General features: G+C 46.4%; 1 protein-coding gene across 2 annotated transcripts in view; it reads left to right on the forward strand.

Annotated features, from left to right (window-relative positions):
• The window catches only part of anos1 (anosmin 1), a 56,305-nt gene that overhangs the window by 32,494 nt on the left and 9,113 nt on the right, over nucleotides 1-14,698 (forward strand). For both annotated transcript variants that reach the window (XM_029702743.1, XM_029702744.1), the window contains exons 3-9: nucleotides 4,028-4,090; nucleotides 4,505-4,727; nucleotides 8,707-8,891; nucleotides 9,333-9,462; nucleotides 11,992-12,197; nucleotides 13,849-13,996; nucleotides 14,248-14,391. In XM_029702743.1, coding sequence (XP_029558603.1) covers nucleotides 4,028-4,090; nucleotides 4,505-4,727; nucleotides 8,707-8,891; nucleotides 9,333-9,462; nucleotides 11,992-12,197; nucleotides 13,849-13,996; nucleotides 14,248-14,391 — 1,099 coding nt within the window. The remainder of the gene's footprint in view (nucleotides 1-4,027; nucleotides 4,091-4,504; nucleotides 4,728-8,706; nucleotides 8,892-9,332; nucleotides 9,463-11,991; nucleotides 12,198-13,848; nucleotides 13,997-14,247; nucleotides 14,392-14,698) is intronic.

Here is a 14,698-nt window from a genome sequence, read left to right on the forward strand (position 1 = left end):
GACAGCAAACCGCTCGCCCACACGAAGCCATAGACGCTGTCTGCCATCTGTCCGGTACAGTTGAAACCGGGATTCATCTGTGAAGAGCACACTTCTCCGGCATGCCAGTGGCCATCGAAGGTGAGCATTTGCCCACTGTAGTTGGTTACAACACCGAACTACAGTCAGATCAAGACCCAGGTGAGGACGACGAGCATGCAAATGAGCTACCCTGAGACATTTTCTGACAGTTTGTGCAGACATTCTTTGGTTGTGCAAACCCACAGTTTCATCAGCTGTCCAGTTAGCTCAGGGGTTGGCAATTCCAGTCCTTGAGGGCTTGATTTGGTGTCACAGTTTTGCCCCAGCCCCAACTAACACACCTGACTCCAATAATCTCCTAATCGTGATCTTCAGTTTAGAATGCAATTTGATTAATCAGCGGTGTTTGCTAGGGATGGAGAAAAAGTGTGACCCCCAATCAGGCCCTCGAGGACTGGAGTTGCCCACCCCTGGGTCAGCTGGTCTCGGACCATCCTGCAGGTGAAGAAGCCAGAAATGGAGGTCCTGGGCTGGTGTGGTTACACAGTCTGTGGTTGTGAGGCCGGTTGGACGTACTGCCAAATTCTCTAAAACAACATTGGAGGTGGATTATGGTAGAGAAATTGACGTTAAATTCCCTGGCAACAGCTCTGGTGGACATTCCTGCAGTCAGCATGCCAATTGCACGCTCTCTCAACTGTGTTGTGTGACAAAACTGCACATTTTAGAGGGGCCTTTTATTGTCCCCAGCACAAGGTGTACCTGTGTAATGATCATGCTGTTTTATCAGCTTCTTGATATTCCACACCTGTCAGGTGGATGGATTATCTTGACAAAGGATAAAATGCTCACTAACAGGGATGTAAACAAATTTGTGCACAAAATTGAAGAGAAATAAGCTTTTTGTGCATATGGGACATTTCTGGAATCTTATTTCAGCTCATGAAACATGGGACCAACACCTTACATGTTGCGTTTTATATTTTTGTTCAGTAATGGTTAAACCCCATGTTAAAGACTTACAGAAGCAGATATTGTTGGATTCAGCAGCAAAACGGTGTCAATACAACTGTGGTTTTTGATTGAGTCACCTTTTTGTAATTATACAGAGCGTCTCCTATTTGCTTTGGCAAGACATCTGTCGTCGCTCACGCCCCCTCCTACTAAAATGTCAGTTATGTGGGTGTGGCTGAGAAAAACGCTGACAGATTGTCAGTTATCAGCACACCTGTGGAGAGCTCTCACAGCGAAGAACTCAAATGTTTATCTTCTTTTGTGATCCTCATATCCACTCCCTCAAAGAGTGCAAAGACTTGCAAAATCCATAGGAATGCACTTCCTTTATTTGTAATTCGCCTTCATTTTTTCTATTGTATTGAAAACATCTCTTTGGGAATAAATAATTTGCCCGACGTGTGTGTGTGTGTGTGTGTGTGTGTGTGTGTGTGTGTGTGTGTGTGTGTGTGTGTGTGTGTGAGACACATATTGAAGGGGTAGGCTTCATGCACTAACCATACAAGGATCTATGTTATCTTTTAACGTGGTATGCCATCTTAATTCCTGTTGCCTTCACACGCGAGCTCGAGCATTTCAAATGCAAGTTTCAATCCATTTTCACTTTCCCTGTAGATCTAATTGTGATGAAGCATAAAGGGGCCTGATCCCAAAGAAAAGCCTTTTTTCAACCTCTGGAATGCATTCATTGCCATGCTCACAAGATCTTTCATTGGGAAAATTGGCTTGATTCCGCAGCTTACATGTGTATGCTCAGTGATTTGTAGAGGGGATTTTAGGCCTTTTGGCATGTGCTGTGTCTGTTGGCAGAGGTTCCTTTAGGCTAGTGAGACTGCTGGAGTAAAAAGCCATTGCCTCAACACCTCAATGTGTCAGCGTGGTGTCTCTGGAAGGAAGACTGGCTGCCCATTTAGTGCTACTACCGCCAGGTAAAGCCTACTGTACTGTCAGTGGAAATTGACTCAGCGTTCATGCACTCGGTGTTCATCAAATCATATTCCCATGCAGTATGTGGGGATAGTGACATCGTTAGACACTTATTTCAGTTTTTCCCACTGTGTAATTCTGTGGAACCCACAATGGTTTCTTTTGAATCTCCAGGGGTTCATTCTGAACCCCTGCTCATCACATACCATAGCCTATACTTGTTTTTAGGGGAAATATGAACCCCTGCTCATCACATACCATAGCCTATACTTGTTTTTAGGGGAAATATGAACTCCTGCTTCCCCACCTCCTCCTGTCTCCCTTTTCTCAGTCCTGTGTCTCCTCCTTAACACTTCAGTGTCCAGATGGTCTTCCAAACCCGCTCCGTGGGAGTGGAGTGGAGAGAAAGTGAGACCGAGCAAAGCGAGTGCTAACTGAGAGACCACAGTGTGTAATTGAGAACTGTCAGGCAACCCAAGTGTAGGGCCCTGATTGCTCCATGTTCGTCCCAGAAGCCAGGTTTACGCTTCAACATGTGCCCGCCCTATGCACTCCATAAAAAACAAGTAAACTTTTCACTGGCAATGGCATAATAAAAGCTGCTAATGAGCTGATTAAAGACTCATAAACACAGCTCCCTGACTCGGGTGTAATTTGTTACGTTGTTGCCTTTTAAGACATTCTTATTCTCATGCAAGTGTCTCTGTACCATACCAGTAAAACATGGGCCCATACTGTGTTTTACGCTCATCGAATGACTCTGTCTCTAGATATATATCTAATAGGTAATGTTCTCTGAGATTGAAGTGAGACATCCAGAGTGCTCTGGCCAAAAGTTCACTACCTAGCTCTCATTTCTCCTCTCACGGAAGGTCTCCATCTCTGGCTCATCAAAGATGATTCCCCCGCTGACCAACATATTGGACTTTCCCATACGAGGAATGCGGTGGTGGAGTCTGACAGTTAGCTGCTGGGTCTCTGTGTTGGAGCTGGGGCAGAGAGTCTAAATTGAATGGGGCTGAATGGTCACTGTGGTTTGGGCCTGTCCCAGTGGCTGGCCAGGAGCAGCAGCCCAGCAGTAGTTCCTCTCTGGGAGACTCTCCTACTGGCTATAGCAGTACCACTGGTTCTGTAGCAGTAGCACTGGTTCTGTAGCAGTAGCACTGGTTCTGTAGCAGTAGCACTGATTCTGTAGCAGTAGCACTGGTTCTGTAGCAGCCAGCTAGCAGCACCAGGAACACATCAGCCTCCAGCCACTCTATCCTATGAAGGTTCTGAACACATGCCCCTTTTTCTGCGGTGGCATCTGATGTCTGATCCCCTTGGACATGCATGAACGTTCATGTTTTATTACATGTAGCCTTATTGAGTTTGATTAGTTGAGGGCGAGCTGTTGTATTTACAGCGAGAGGAATTTGACCATTATTGGTGTATTTTCATTTTAAATTCTTCATCTGATATGTTGGGCTAGACGACTTGCGCTGCAGTCTCTTCTAGGATCCGCTTTGATCCCAACATCCAGTAAATAAGTTCCACATGTTTGAAAAGGGAATCCCAAGAACATTTTAACTAGGGGTATTATCTATTAACCATCCTCTCTGTGTACAACTGGAAGAGGTTGGGAGGGAGAGAGAGCGAGAGGGAGGCTGTATCGGGTCCAGACATGAGGTGGAGGAGTGAGCTGGGGGGGGGTTATGCTGATGCATTTTCGTAAGGAATTTGTCAAGGGCAGAAGAGCCAGACAAAAAATGATAGCTATTGAATGGATTTTGGGAGTCACAGCGACTGTGCTCTTTGCTCTATTCTGAAACGAATCCGCTTTGGCCCTTGGCCTGTTACCTTCTTTTGTAGAAAATTGTTGATTTTCTTTGAAAGTATGTGGGGATTCTGTAACAAAGTGGTGTGAATGCTGATTGTGGTGTGTACCGTGGAAGTGGCTGTGTGAGGTGCTTGGCAGTCAGAGGGGAGAGCGAGAAAGAGCACCCTCTCAGGCTTAGCTCACACTTAGCTCTTTAATGTGGCTGGTTCTTTGGAGCACTGACACCCTTCCTTCTCCCTTTCACAGTGCCTGGAGCCCTGCAAGGAATCCTGGGACCTGAAGGAAAATCAGTGCCAGGACTTATGCGAGGTATGTATGTCACTATTGCCACCACCTCTGAGTTTGAGTGCTCCCTCTGGAGTGGGAAAATTCAATAAGGGGAAAGTCTGAGGGAACGAAGAGCGTCAAGTAAAGTGGAGGCTCTTTTTTCTCTACTGTAATGTAATGGCACTCTGTGTAAGATTGAATCAAAGCTGTTTTAACTTACTCACCACTCAAATTAGTCATCAGGTTCAATGTAAACAGGACAATCCCTGTTAGCTCGCTGACCTGCCTGTTCAAGCACTGGCACACTCAACGCTACAAGTCACCTGACACACATTTTTCATTTGCCTTTTCTTCTGTACACCTCCTCCTCTTCCCTTTCCTCCTCCCCCTCCTACCTCACCCTCTTCCTCCCCTTCTCCTCCACCTACCACCTCCTCGTGCCCCTCTACCCTCCAGCCCCTCTTTCCCAAGAAGCACTATGAGTGTTTGACTAGCTGTGAGTTCCTGAAGTCTGTAGAAGGGGTGAAACAGGGGGACTGCTCGGCCCCTGAGAAGGCCAGTGGCTTCGCTGCAGCCTGCGTGGAGAGCTGTGAGGAGGATGGAGAGTGCTCCGCTGTCAAGAAGTGCTGCTCCAATGGCTGCGGACACACCTGTCAGACCCCCAAGAACCTCTACAAAGGTACAATGACACGTCATAATAGGACATGTACTGTACAGGCGCCGTATGTGACATCATCGGGTACAACACTAAAGCTAGTTACTGTACACAGACCTTTGTCATATTTGGTTATTCAAATACAGCAGTAGCTTTCTGCGCCTTAACTTTTGTAAATCATCTTCTGTTTATTATTTAGCTAGGCTATGCCTTTTTAGCGGTATGTGTTTGTGCATGCACGATGTTACACGTTTCATGAGTAGTGCTGCAAAATCCATTTAGCTATGCAGTGAACCATACATTTGATTTTATTCAAAATAGACCAATATTTCACTTGAGTTTCTTTGTCTCCACGCAATCCTCACATTCTGTACATGCTGTATTTTCTGATACATCCAGTGTGTGAAATTGTTCTAAATCAGCTTTAGGCTCACAAAAGGAGGGAGAGAGAGGGGGAGAGATCTGTTTTAATGGGACTGCCTGAGGTGATATGCAGGATGTTTAGAGAGAAGAGGAGAGCGCACAGCCCATTGTGGAAGAGCGAGAGAAGACTCTCTCAGTGCCTCTGGGCCGGGAGATGGAAGCTGGATCTTCTTCAGTTGTGTTTGTCAGCAGCACACTGACTCTCTCTGGCTGCTGACAGCCTTGGACCATAACAAGGCACAAGGCAGGAGAAGTGGAACTGGGCTCAGTGGAAAGACTGGAACCTGCCTTTTTCAGTCTTTGAAGCAATGCAGTGACAGAGCTGTGGCTATTTTTGAAGTGCAGACACAGACGTGTGTGTGTGTGTGTGTGTGTGTGTGTGTGTTGAAGCATGCATTAATATATATTCTGAAAGAATGGATGTACAGTAAAGGCAGTGTCATGGACAGGAGATTCACAGCCTGTGTGGATGGAGAAAGATAAAAGGAGAGGTATCATTGAGGAGTTGAATACAGGAATATACTGTACAATTAGATACATTCACCATAGAGAACAGACAAACGTATATAGAGCCAAACAGTTGACTGTCCTGTAAATCCTAATCCAAACACAGCCTATGATTGATCTGTATTGGTATCAGATTTGCACATGTTTTAATTAGCAGTCTGCTTTAAGTCATGATTGAATTCCAATCCTGATCTCCATTGTTGAAGGTGTAATTATGTGCTCACGGTGTGGAGAGAGTAATTGTTTCTGTATGTGCACAAGTGTGTGTTCAGGATGATCCATAATGCTGGAAGCCATTATTCTGACGCGAGCTGGGTGAAATGGAGCGTTTCCCCCGCGGAGATCGCTCTCAGATGTGTGTGTGTGTGTGTGTGTGTGTGTGTGTGTGTGTGTGTGTGTGTGTGTGTGTGTGTGCCCTGTGTGTGTGTGCAGGTGAAGGTCCCCAGCGAGTGTGTGACAGCGGAAGAGTGCGCTGTAGAAAGCAGAGCTCTTTGTGCGTTTTATGTCTTTTGAACACAAATACACAGAAGACCACTACAGGGCCTTGGTCCCATATGTAGAGCTTTTCTCTTGACATCAACAGAACTCAGTGATATTCCATACTATTCACTAGACTGTAACGTCTTCTTTTTTGTTCAAAGCTGTACTAGCAAAGTGGAGTTTTGAATAAGATATGTCTCTCCCCCTTTCCCCTCAGCCATGATGGGTTGGCAGTCGTTTGTGATAGATGGTTATTCTGTCACCATACTGGAGATCACTGAGAGACCAGTGTGGAAAGGCAGTCTTGTTCTCAGCCCGTGTCCTTATGTAAATCTGTCAGTCTTTACTTATGGTCTCTCTCCCTCTGGAGACACTGTGATGCTTGATCCTCACACTCGCCAGCCAGCCAGCCGTCGTCCTCCCCAGCCATTCACAGCTCCACACCACTAATGGATTTAAAAGATTGAACAGTGCATGACCATCCTGGGGTATGGATGTATTGCTGCCTCTGTGCTCCAAAACAAAGACAGTCATTTGATGCACGTAAAATGTGAAGCAAATCTTCGTTGTTAACCATCAGGGACCTATGTAACCATGTATATTGATGACTCTGGGAACCATGGCATGACACTGAGCACTCATCGGTGTTTGAAGTCTATGGGAGGCCATTGTACTACAATCACCTGTTGAAGAATGTATTGTTGGATGTGTTCCTCCCACCTTGATTGGTGCTTGTTTGCCACGGCCCCTGTAATTAGCCAGGTCATTATGACTGTGTGTGTGTGTGTGTGTGTGTGTGTGTGTGTGTGTGTGTGTGTGTGTGTGTGTGTGTGTGTGTGTGTGTGTGTGTGTGGGAGCAATCAGCATTATAATCCAGGAGCGTTATTGTTGGAACGCTCAGCTGAATGAATGCTCAGCTCTTGATGACTGTTCATCAAGGTGAACTTCATGGTTATGTTTTTTGGATGGGGTAGAGCAAGTATGTGGCCATTGGAAGATGAATCCTGTTAGTACGGTTCTTGGATGGGATCTGGCCCCATAGGGGTAGTCTTTGTAGGGGTGCAAGCTAAGAGAGGGTTTAGGGTTTGTCACTTTGCTGCATGTGGATGGATGTTGGATGAAGAGACGGGATGTGTGTGTGTGTGTGTGGCTGAGGGAAGATGAATCATGGCGGAGGGAGTAGGAATGTTGTGGTATTGTGTTCATCACACACACACACACACACACACACACACACACACACTGGAGCTGTGAAACCTCAGCACAATGGCACACAGCTGTTCCTCTGTGTAGAGCCTCTATCACTGAGACTCAAGACTGACTCTATATGTGTCTGTCAAATGGACCCACCTTCATCTCCCACCCGCAATTTAATGAGTATCAATCAATCACGTTAAAAATACTCAATAGAGATGTAACAAGTTGAAGCAGCCTGCTTTATGCAGCACCGGCAATTCAACACTATTTTGAGCACCTTGTTTGCAGTTACTTTGACTTGAGTGTGTGTTTTATACTGCGTGCATTTCATGAATGCAGAGCAGCGCTAGGCGCTCGCTCTCCTCGGTTCGAGGGGAGAGGTCCTTGGGTAAGTAAGTGTGTGAGAACGGCAGGTGATTTATTGAGAGGTGTGGGATTTATTCAGTGTTCTTCTGTACTCCTGAACGCTGCGTTTCCAATCTCCATCTCATTAACACTCAGCCCAATGCTCAATCAACAACTCACTACATCTCAGCTGAAATAAATCCTCCAGGAGAGAGTTAGTCTGTCATGGACACTCACTTTTCCCTATACCGCACACTTAATAAATCGGATTTATCGCACATGGGCACATTGACAGAGTTTAAATGGGTTGAATGTGAGGGACAATGAGGCAAACGGCTTGTACGTGTGTGTGTGTGTGTGTGTGTGTGTGCGTCTGCATGTGTTTTGACATGGAGAGAAGATAATGTAAGCTCCTTGGCTTTCCACTACCTCACATACCCAGAGCCTAACTGTCTGTGTCCTCCCCAAAGAGACAGCTGGTAAAACACATTCTCTCTATCCAAGAGTATATCACGGTCCGTCACAGCACCATGACCATGATATTGACCCAGTGGACTGTGTCTCGAACAGTGTCTGTCAATCTCAAATCTCTGATGCTTCTCCCAAAGTCTTTCTCACAGTGATGATGTTATATGTCTGTCGTCAATCAAAGATTATCTATTATATTGACAAGATGGCCAAGTGACCACTCTAACAATGGAAATACATGTCCTCAATGATTGAAGGCAGGCGAGATCAGGTGAGACCATTCTAGACATTGAGAGGGCAGATACGCGTGTGAACAACAGGCATAACTAAGTGTTTTTTCTCAAAGTTGCCATAATGCCATGTGATATTAGTACATTTATAACAGCCTAAATATTACGAGACTTCTATTCATTCAAATAAGCCTCACGTAATTCGACTCTCATAGACCTCCATACAAAAAAGGACTTATCTAAATCACCTGGCTTCGCCTCTTCCTCTCTGCCTAAAGTCACTCAGAGTGATGATGTCATGCCCCATTCTCTCCCTAACTCCGTCTCACAGTGATGTCAATGAATGTTTTCAGGAGCTCCCCTGAAGCCCAGAAAGGAGCTGGTGTTTGTGGAGCAGCCGTCCGGAGGCCTGGTGATCCGCTGGTCCTCTAAGTTCAACATCTCTGTGGAGCCTGTCCTGTACGTGGTGCAGCGCCGCTGGAACTATGGCATCCACCCCAGTGAGGACGACGCCACAGAGTGGGAGACCGTGGCACAGGTAGGGCACCACACCAGGCTCCTTCTCTGACTACCTCGATGCTGCTGGAGGATTGCGCTTTCATTCACATACAGTATATTGTAATCAAATAATTTATTTTAGTTTAGTTATCCTAAATTAATTACATGGTCAGTGCTTTTTAGGAGATGAAGATTCAGTGATGCATTATTTGGTGGAAAAACCAACCCTAAAACTAAACCATAATATGTTCTCCACAAAAGAGATAGACATAGCAATGTCGGGGTGGTACTCCACAGCTGTGGAAGCACTGCACTCAATCATGCTGTCGCACACTGTTGCACATTCCTTAGTCGCAGTGTCTTTGAAAGTTTGGCAAAGAGAAACAGACAGATGACTGATGTGGCAGCAACACTCACACGAGCTGCGACCCTGTGTGACCTTTAACCCCTGTGTGCCTGCTCTCTCCCATCTGTCGCTCAGACTACAGAGGAGCGCGTCCAACTGGCCGACATCAGAGCCAGCAGATGGTACCAGTTCAGAGTGGCTGCCGTCAACGTACACGGGACCCGCGGGTTTACTGCCCCTAGCAAGCACTTCCGCTCCTCCAGAGGTAGGCTATGTCTGTGTCTGGCAGAGTGTGGGGGTTGGGTGTGTGTGTGTGTGTGGCCCCTACTCAGTGTCAGTTCCTGTGTGACACTCTATCCTTCCATTTGCTACAGTCATGGGCTATGAACAGGTGGAGACTTTGGGACAATCTATTACAGCCTGATTTGTCTCAGTAATGGCCAATTTCCCCATTTTGTTCATGGACAAATAGTTTTTTTGCATGTTTGTGTGTGTGTGACTTTTGCCTGAAATTCAATCAACCCTGCAGTGAGGGAAACACCCACACTGCAGTGACGTAACATTTGTTCCCGTGCTGGAATATTCTGCAAGATTACACCCGTAATGCTCACATTTATTAAAAGCAAATAACAAAATGGTTTTGGCGCAGTGTCTTTAAATATCCATCACAACCATACGTAATCTGTTTCTTTTTCTTTCCCCTACCTAACAAACCTGAACCGTAAGTCCTTTTATTAAGCATTCCTCGCCCCTCCGTCCCTAAAGTTGTCCGCTGAGCTAAATGGAAATTGATGCACACTGATGCCGAACAGAGCACAGAAAGTCATCAGAAACCCCTGTGCGTGCAGAACATGTGCTGTTCTATATAGCGATGCAACCACACCTTTGTACGTTTAACTCTTCAAAGGTGGGGCTTTCCCTCTTTACAGCCGTATAAAATATAATATGTCCGAATTAGTCAGGATATTGCAGGTTTCAACTGCATGTAAGTTATTGTCTGGCTTCCAGGGAGAATGAGGTAAGGTAGGCTGCTCAGTGCTTCAGATCTGTGTTACAGATTAGCACTGTGTTTGATAGTGGGCTGAGACTGTGCTGATGCCTGTACTACTCTGAGTGTTCCTATGTTGAATGACTCTAAACAAGCCATTAGTCTGGATTACAGGTTTATGAATGTAATATTGTGTCTAGATTTCATCTGAGGTAGAGCAGATAGTGTGGTTTGAAGTGTAGAGGCAGAGCTGTGAGCAACATACTGCAGTTCACTGGGATCAAGTTGATTTGGCTCCGGATTTTGCCCTTCGTCTGAGTTCTTGTGGTGTGTTTGCTTTACCAACATGGCTTTGGGTAGAGATTTTGTCTAGCAGGGACCACCTTTGTCTTCATCTTCAATATGAATAGCTGAGGAAGTAATGAAGGCATTTTTTGTTTTACATAGTCTATGACAATATTGTGGTGCATTATTCACCAGGGAACCAAAACAAAGCACCTTGCTTCATCCTCATATGTTTTGTGGTAGTGGTAACTGTATGCTGCCTGAATGACCTTTCTTGTCATTTATATTCTAACATGAAGTCCCCTGGGTGTTCTGACAGGCTGTGTGACATCTCCAGACACCAGGTGGAAACAGGATTGTGCTGCAGGCCTGGAAACTGACCTCCAATCAGTCCCATCAGTCCCACAACACTGATGGATGGATGAGAGCTACCACTTGATGAGCGATTGATTCTGTCATTCCATTGTTATTTACATAGCTCAGCCTGATCATCTGATTGCAATTTCGCACCACCATACTTTGTTTGGGCAATTTGCAAAAAACTCACAGCATATTTATATAGCATGGATAACACTAGCTGGTTCACTCAGAAACGATGTGTCCAATTGCACTTTGAAACCTCAAATATGTTTCAGGTGGGAGAAGGAAGGAAGGGGAGATGAGCTAACAGTAACAGGGCTGTAGTCTCCATCATTTTCTCATTAATAGGCCTTTCCCTCTGGTCTGGCATCTGGCTCTGCCTCTGCCTGGCCTTGCCTGGGACCCTGGCCTGACATCAGTACTGACTATATGTGGCAGCCGGCAGCAATCCTGGGGCAGACCCCATCTGGCCAGGCTCTAAACAAGCCCCGAAACATCATCTTACACATGCACGCTAGGTAGACTCAAGTTAAGATGGAATGTGAAAGTGAGCAGCATGTGTTTGGTGACCACTGAGCCGAGCTCTCCGTCCTGTGTAACGCTGACATGACGTGACACCTGTCATAACATTTCATGACAGATTGTCAGTGGTGGACTAATGACTTTACACCATCATACTGGCTGGGCCTCTCATATGGGCCCCTCTTATTCTGGTCTCTCAGCTGCACTGCAAAGCTGTCTTAACTGGTGCAAATGTATCCTGGTTAGACACATTAAACCAAATGTCTGATATGATTTTAAGCAAGGATAAACACATTGTGGTTTAAGTGATCGTCCATTTTAATTCATCTCAATTTTTTGTTGATTTGTGTTTTTTCATTGGTCTGTGAATCTCCAGCCACTTATTAGCACCAAAAAAACATCGCAGCTGTCACTTTTCTGCTGGTGCCGTTATTTGTGGTCGCTCCCAAATTGTACAAACAAAAACAGCTCCATCATGATCTCTTTCTGTCTTCCATTAAGAAACAATAGTCTTTCTGTGTCTAACGTTATCCTCCTCAGTCAATCCCTGAATTAAAGCTTAACAGCTGGAGGGAGAGAGAAGGAGAACTGCTGTGGATTACATGACATTAGAGTACTGTGTTCCTGGTCTCTTTCCAGATCCCGCCGCCCCTCCCAGACCAGCCAGCCTGCGTGTCACCAACATGACGCTGGGTGCTGAGGGGACGGTGTCAGCCCGTCTCAACTGGACCCTGCCCTCGGAGCCCGACATCCCCATCCATCACTACAAAGTCTTCTGGAGCTGGACTGTTCCCGGCAAGTCGCTGGTGCCATCCAAGAAGAAGAGGAGGAAGACCACCAACGGGGTAAGCATCGGCTCTTCTCTTCCCGTCTGGGTGATGTGTCTTGGGGTTGGGAGGCTAGACACCAACGGGGTAAGCATCGGCTCTTCTCTTCCCGTCTGGGTGATGTGTCTTGGGGTTGGGAGGCTAGACACCAACGGGGTAAGCATCGGCTCTTCTCTTCCCGTCTGGGTGATGTGTCTGCGGGTTGGGAGGCTAGACACCAACGGGGTAAGCATCGGCTCTTCTCTTCCCGTCTGGGTGATGTGTCTTGGGGTTGGGAGGCTAGACACCAACGGGGTAAGCATCGGCTCTTCTCTTCCCGTCTGGGTGATGTGTCTTGGGGTTGGGAGGCTAGACACCAACGGGGTAAGCATCGGCTCTTCTCTTCCCGTCTGGGTGATGTGTCTTGGGGTTGGGAGGCTAGACACCAACGGGGTAAGCATCGGCTCTTCTCTTCCCGTCTGGGTGATGTGTCTTGGGGTTGGGAGGCTAGACACCAACGGGGTAAGCATCGGCTCTTCTCTTCCCGTCTGGGTGATGTGTCTTGGGGTTGGGAGGCTAGACACCAACGGGGTAAGCATCGGCTCTTCTCTTCCCGTCTGGGTGATGTGTCTTGGGGTTGGGAGGCTAGACACCCGAGGGCCTGGATGGGCTGGTTGGATCAGACCCATTTCAAGCTCAGCCTCGCTCCCCTAGTCTCTACACTGTAAATAAGAACCACAGGCCCCACAATGGGAAAAGATCAGCAACGTAAGGCATTTAAATACATAAACTCTTAAAGCAATCGCTCATGCAGCACGGCGCACTGCAGGCCTTTTTCATTGTTTTATTTCCTCAAACAAATTAAATTCTCCTTAAACGCTTGGTTAAGCTTTGAAAGAAAACATAACATATGTTTTCCTCATTTACGGCTAGATAGTGTCACAGGGATGTGTTCCTTGGATAACTTAACCCATATTTCTCAAGGTTACTGTTATTTAGATTGACTACTGGTAACCGAGGATAAGTCAAGGTCCTTTAGCCCAGTGGTTTCTTATTAATTGAATAACAATTAACAAGCTGTCAAATGAAGTGGTTTAGCAAGTGCAATAGTATCAAATGTCTGTTTAGCTTAGCATCGCTATGAGAATAAAGCAAAAACGCTATTGTCTAGACAGCTATTCCACTTGTGCTGACTTAGAATCTGGAATTAGTGTTGGTAACCAGATGCAGATGTGGCATGGAGGTGAGAAAGCTGGGAGACACCAGATATCTTTTGATACTTTGGCACCTCAGGGCTTTGAAAGCAACCTGCTGATGGTGGAATATCAAAACAAGCACTGGTCAATAACTGGAGCCTATCAGGCTCATGCTGCTGGAGGAATGCTGAGACCTAAACACACCGTAACGAAGCCCCAGGGGATGGGAATAAAACGGCTCCCTCACACGGACCGTAAAGCCTCAGGCCTAGACTCTATCACTATCTCCTCTCTCTCCATGTTGGTTTAGACCAGCACACGTGTTCCCAATAAGGATGGTTCTTATTCCCACAGACCTGGCTGGGACTGGGCTAGCCTGGGCTGGGACTAGACTGGGACAGGGATCTGAGTCATCTGTTTTGAGTGATATGGTTGTGCTCTGGCCACATTGTGTTCTGGCTGTGGTTGACGTGGTGTTGTCTCTGGGATTTCAGGCCCAGAGCTGGGTGGATCTGGAGGGCCTGCTGACTAACAATAGCTACACAGTGGAGCTGCAGGCAGTCACCTACTGGGGTCAGGTGCGTCTGAAGAGCTCCAAGGCATCACTCCACTTCAGCACCGCTGCCCAGAACAATGACTCTGGTAAGGCATCATGGGACATCGAGTCTAAACAAGGCTGCACCCATCTGACTTAGTGATAAATAATGACACTGTTTAATCGTTTTTCTGAATACATTTTACAGTATTTATTAGCATAACTATTGGTATGATCGTAGATGTTTAAGCATACTGTAACCTTCCCATATTAGAGCTTTGAGCTGCATTTGGAGATTTTATGAGATTAGCTGGACTAGAAATCCGATGTTAACTTTTCTTTTCCTTCTCCAACGCAGTGAAACCAGTGTCCAAGAAGGAGGAGGTTATGATGCCTGTTGGCTCCTCCCTTGGCAAGCGCCCGGCCGGCCCTCTGGAGGTGGGCACACCCTTCTACCAGGACGGCCAGCTACAGGTCCGCATTTACTGGAAGAACCGAGGGGGTACGTACCATATTATTGTAGCGTGTGTGGGCCTTGGCGCCGACCCTACTGTAATTACCACATCATTCTGACCTTCATCAGGCATCCTGCATCCTTTTATTGGCTAATCAATGTCGGGAAATTATTGGTTCTCAATTGAGTTAAATCTGTAGGAAAAGCTATTGTAGATCAACTAAATGAAACGGGTTGTCTTTGAGCTCAGGGTGAGTTTAAATCTACTGTGGACCAGTAGGAACGGCGGTCTAGGATGTTCTGTTAGCTGAAGAACAGTAAACACAGGCAACGAGAGGGGCTCTGTATGCTGGGG

The sequence above is a fragment of the Salmo trutta genome, chromosome 20 (genome assembly GCF_901001165.1).
Source record: "Salmo trutta chromosome 20, fSalTru1.1, whole genome shotgun sequence".
NCBI classification, from domain to species: domain Eukaryota; kingdom Metazoa; phylum Chordata; class Actinopteri; order Salmoniformes; family Salmonidae; genus Salmo; species Salmo trutta.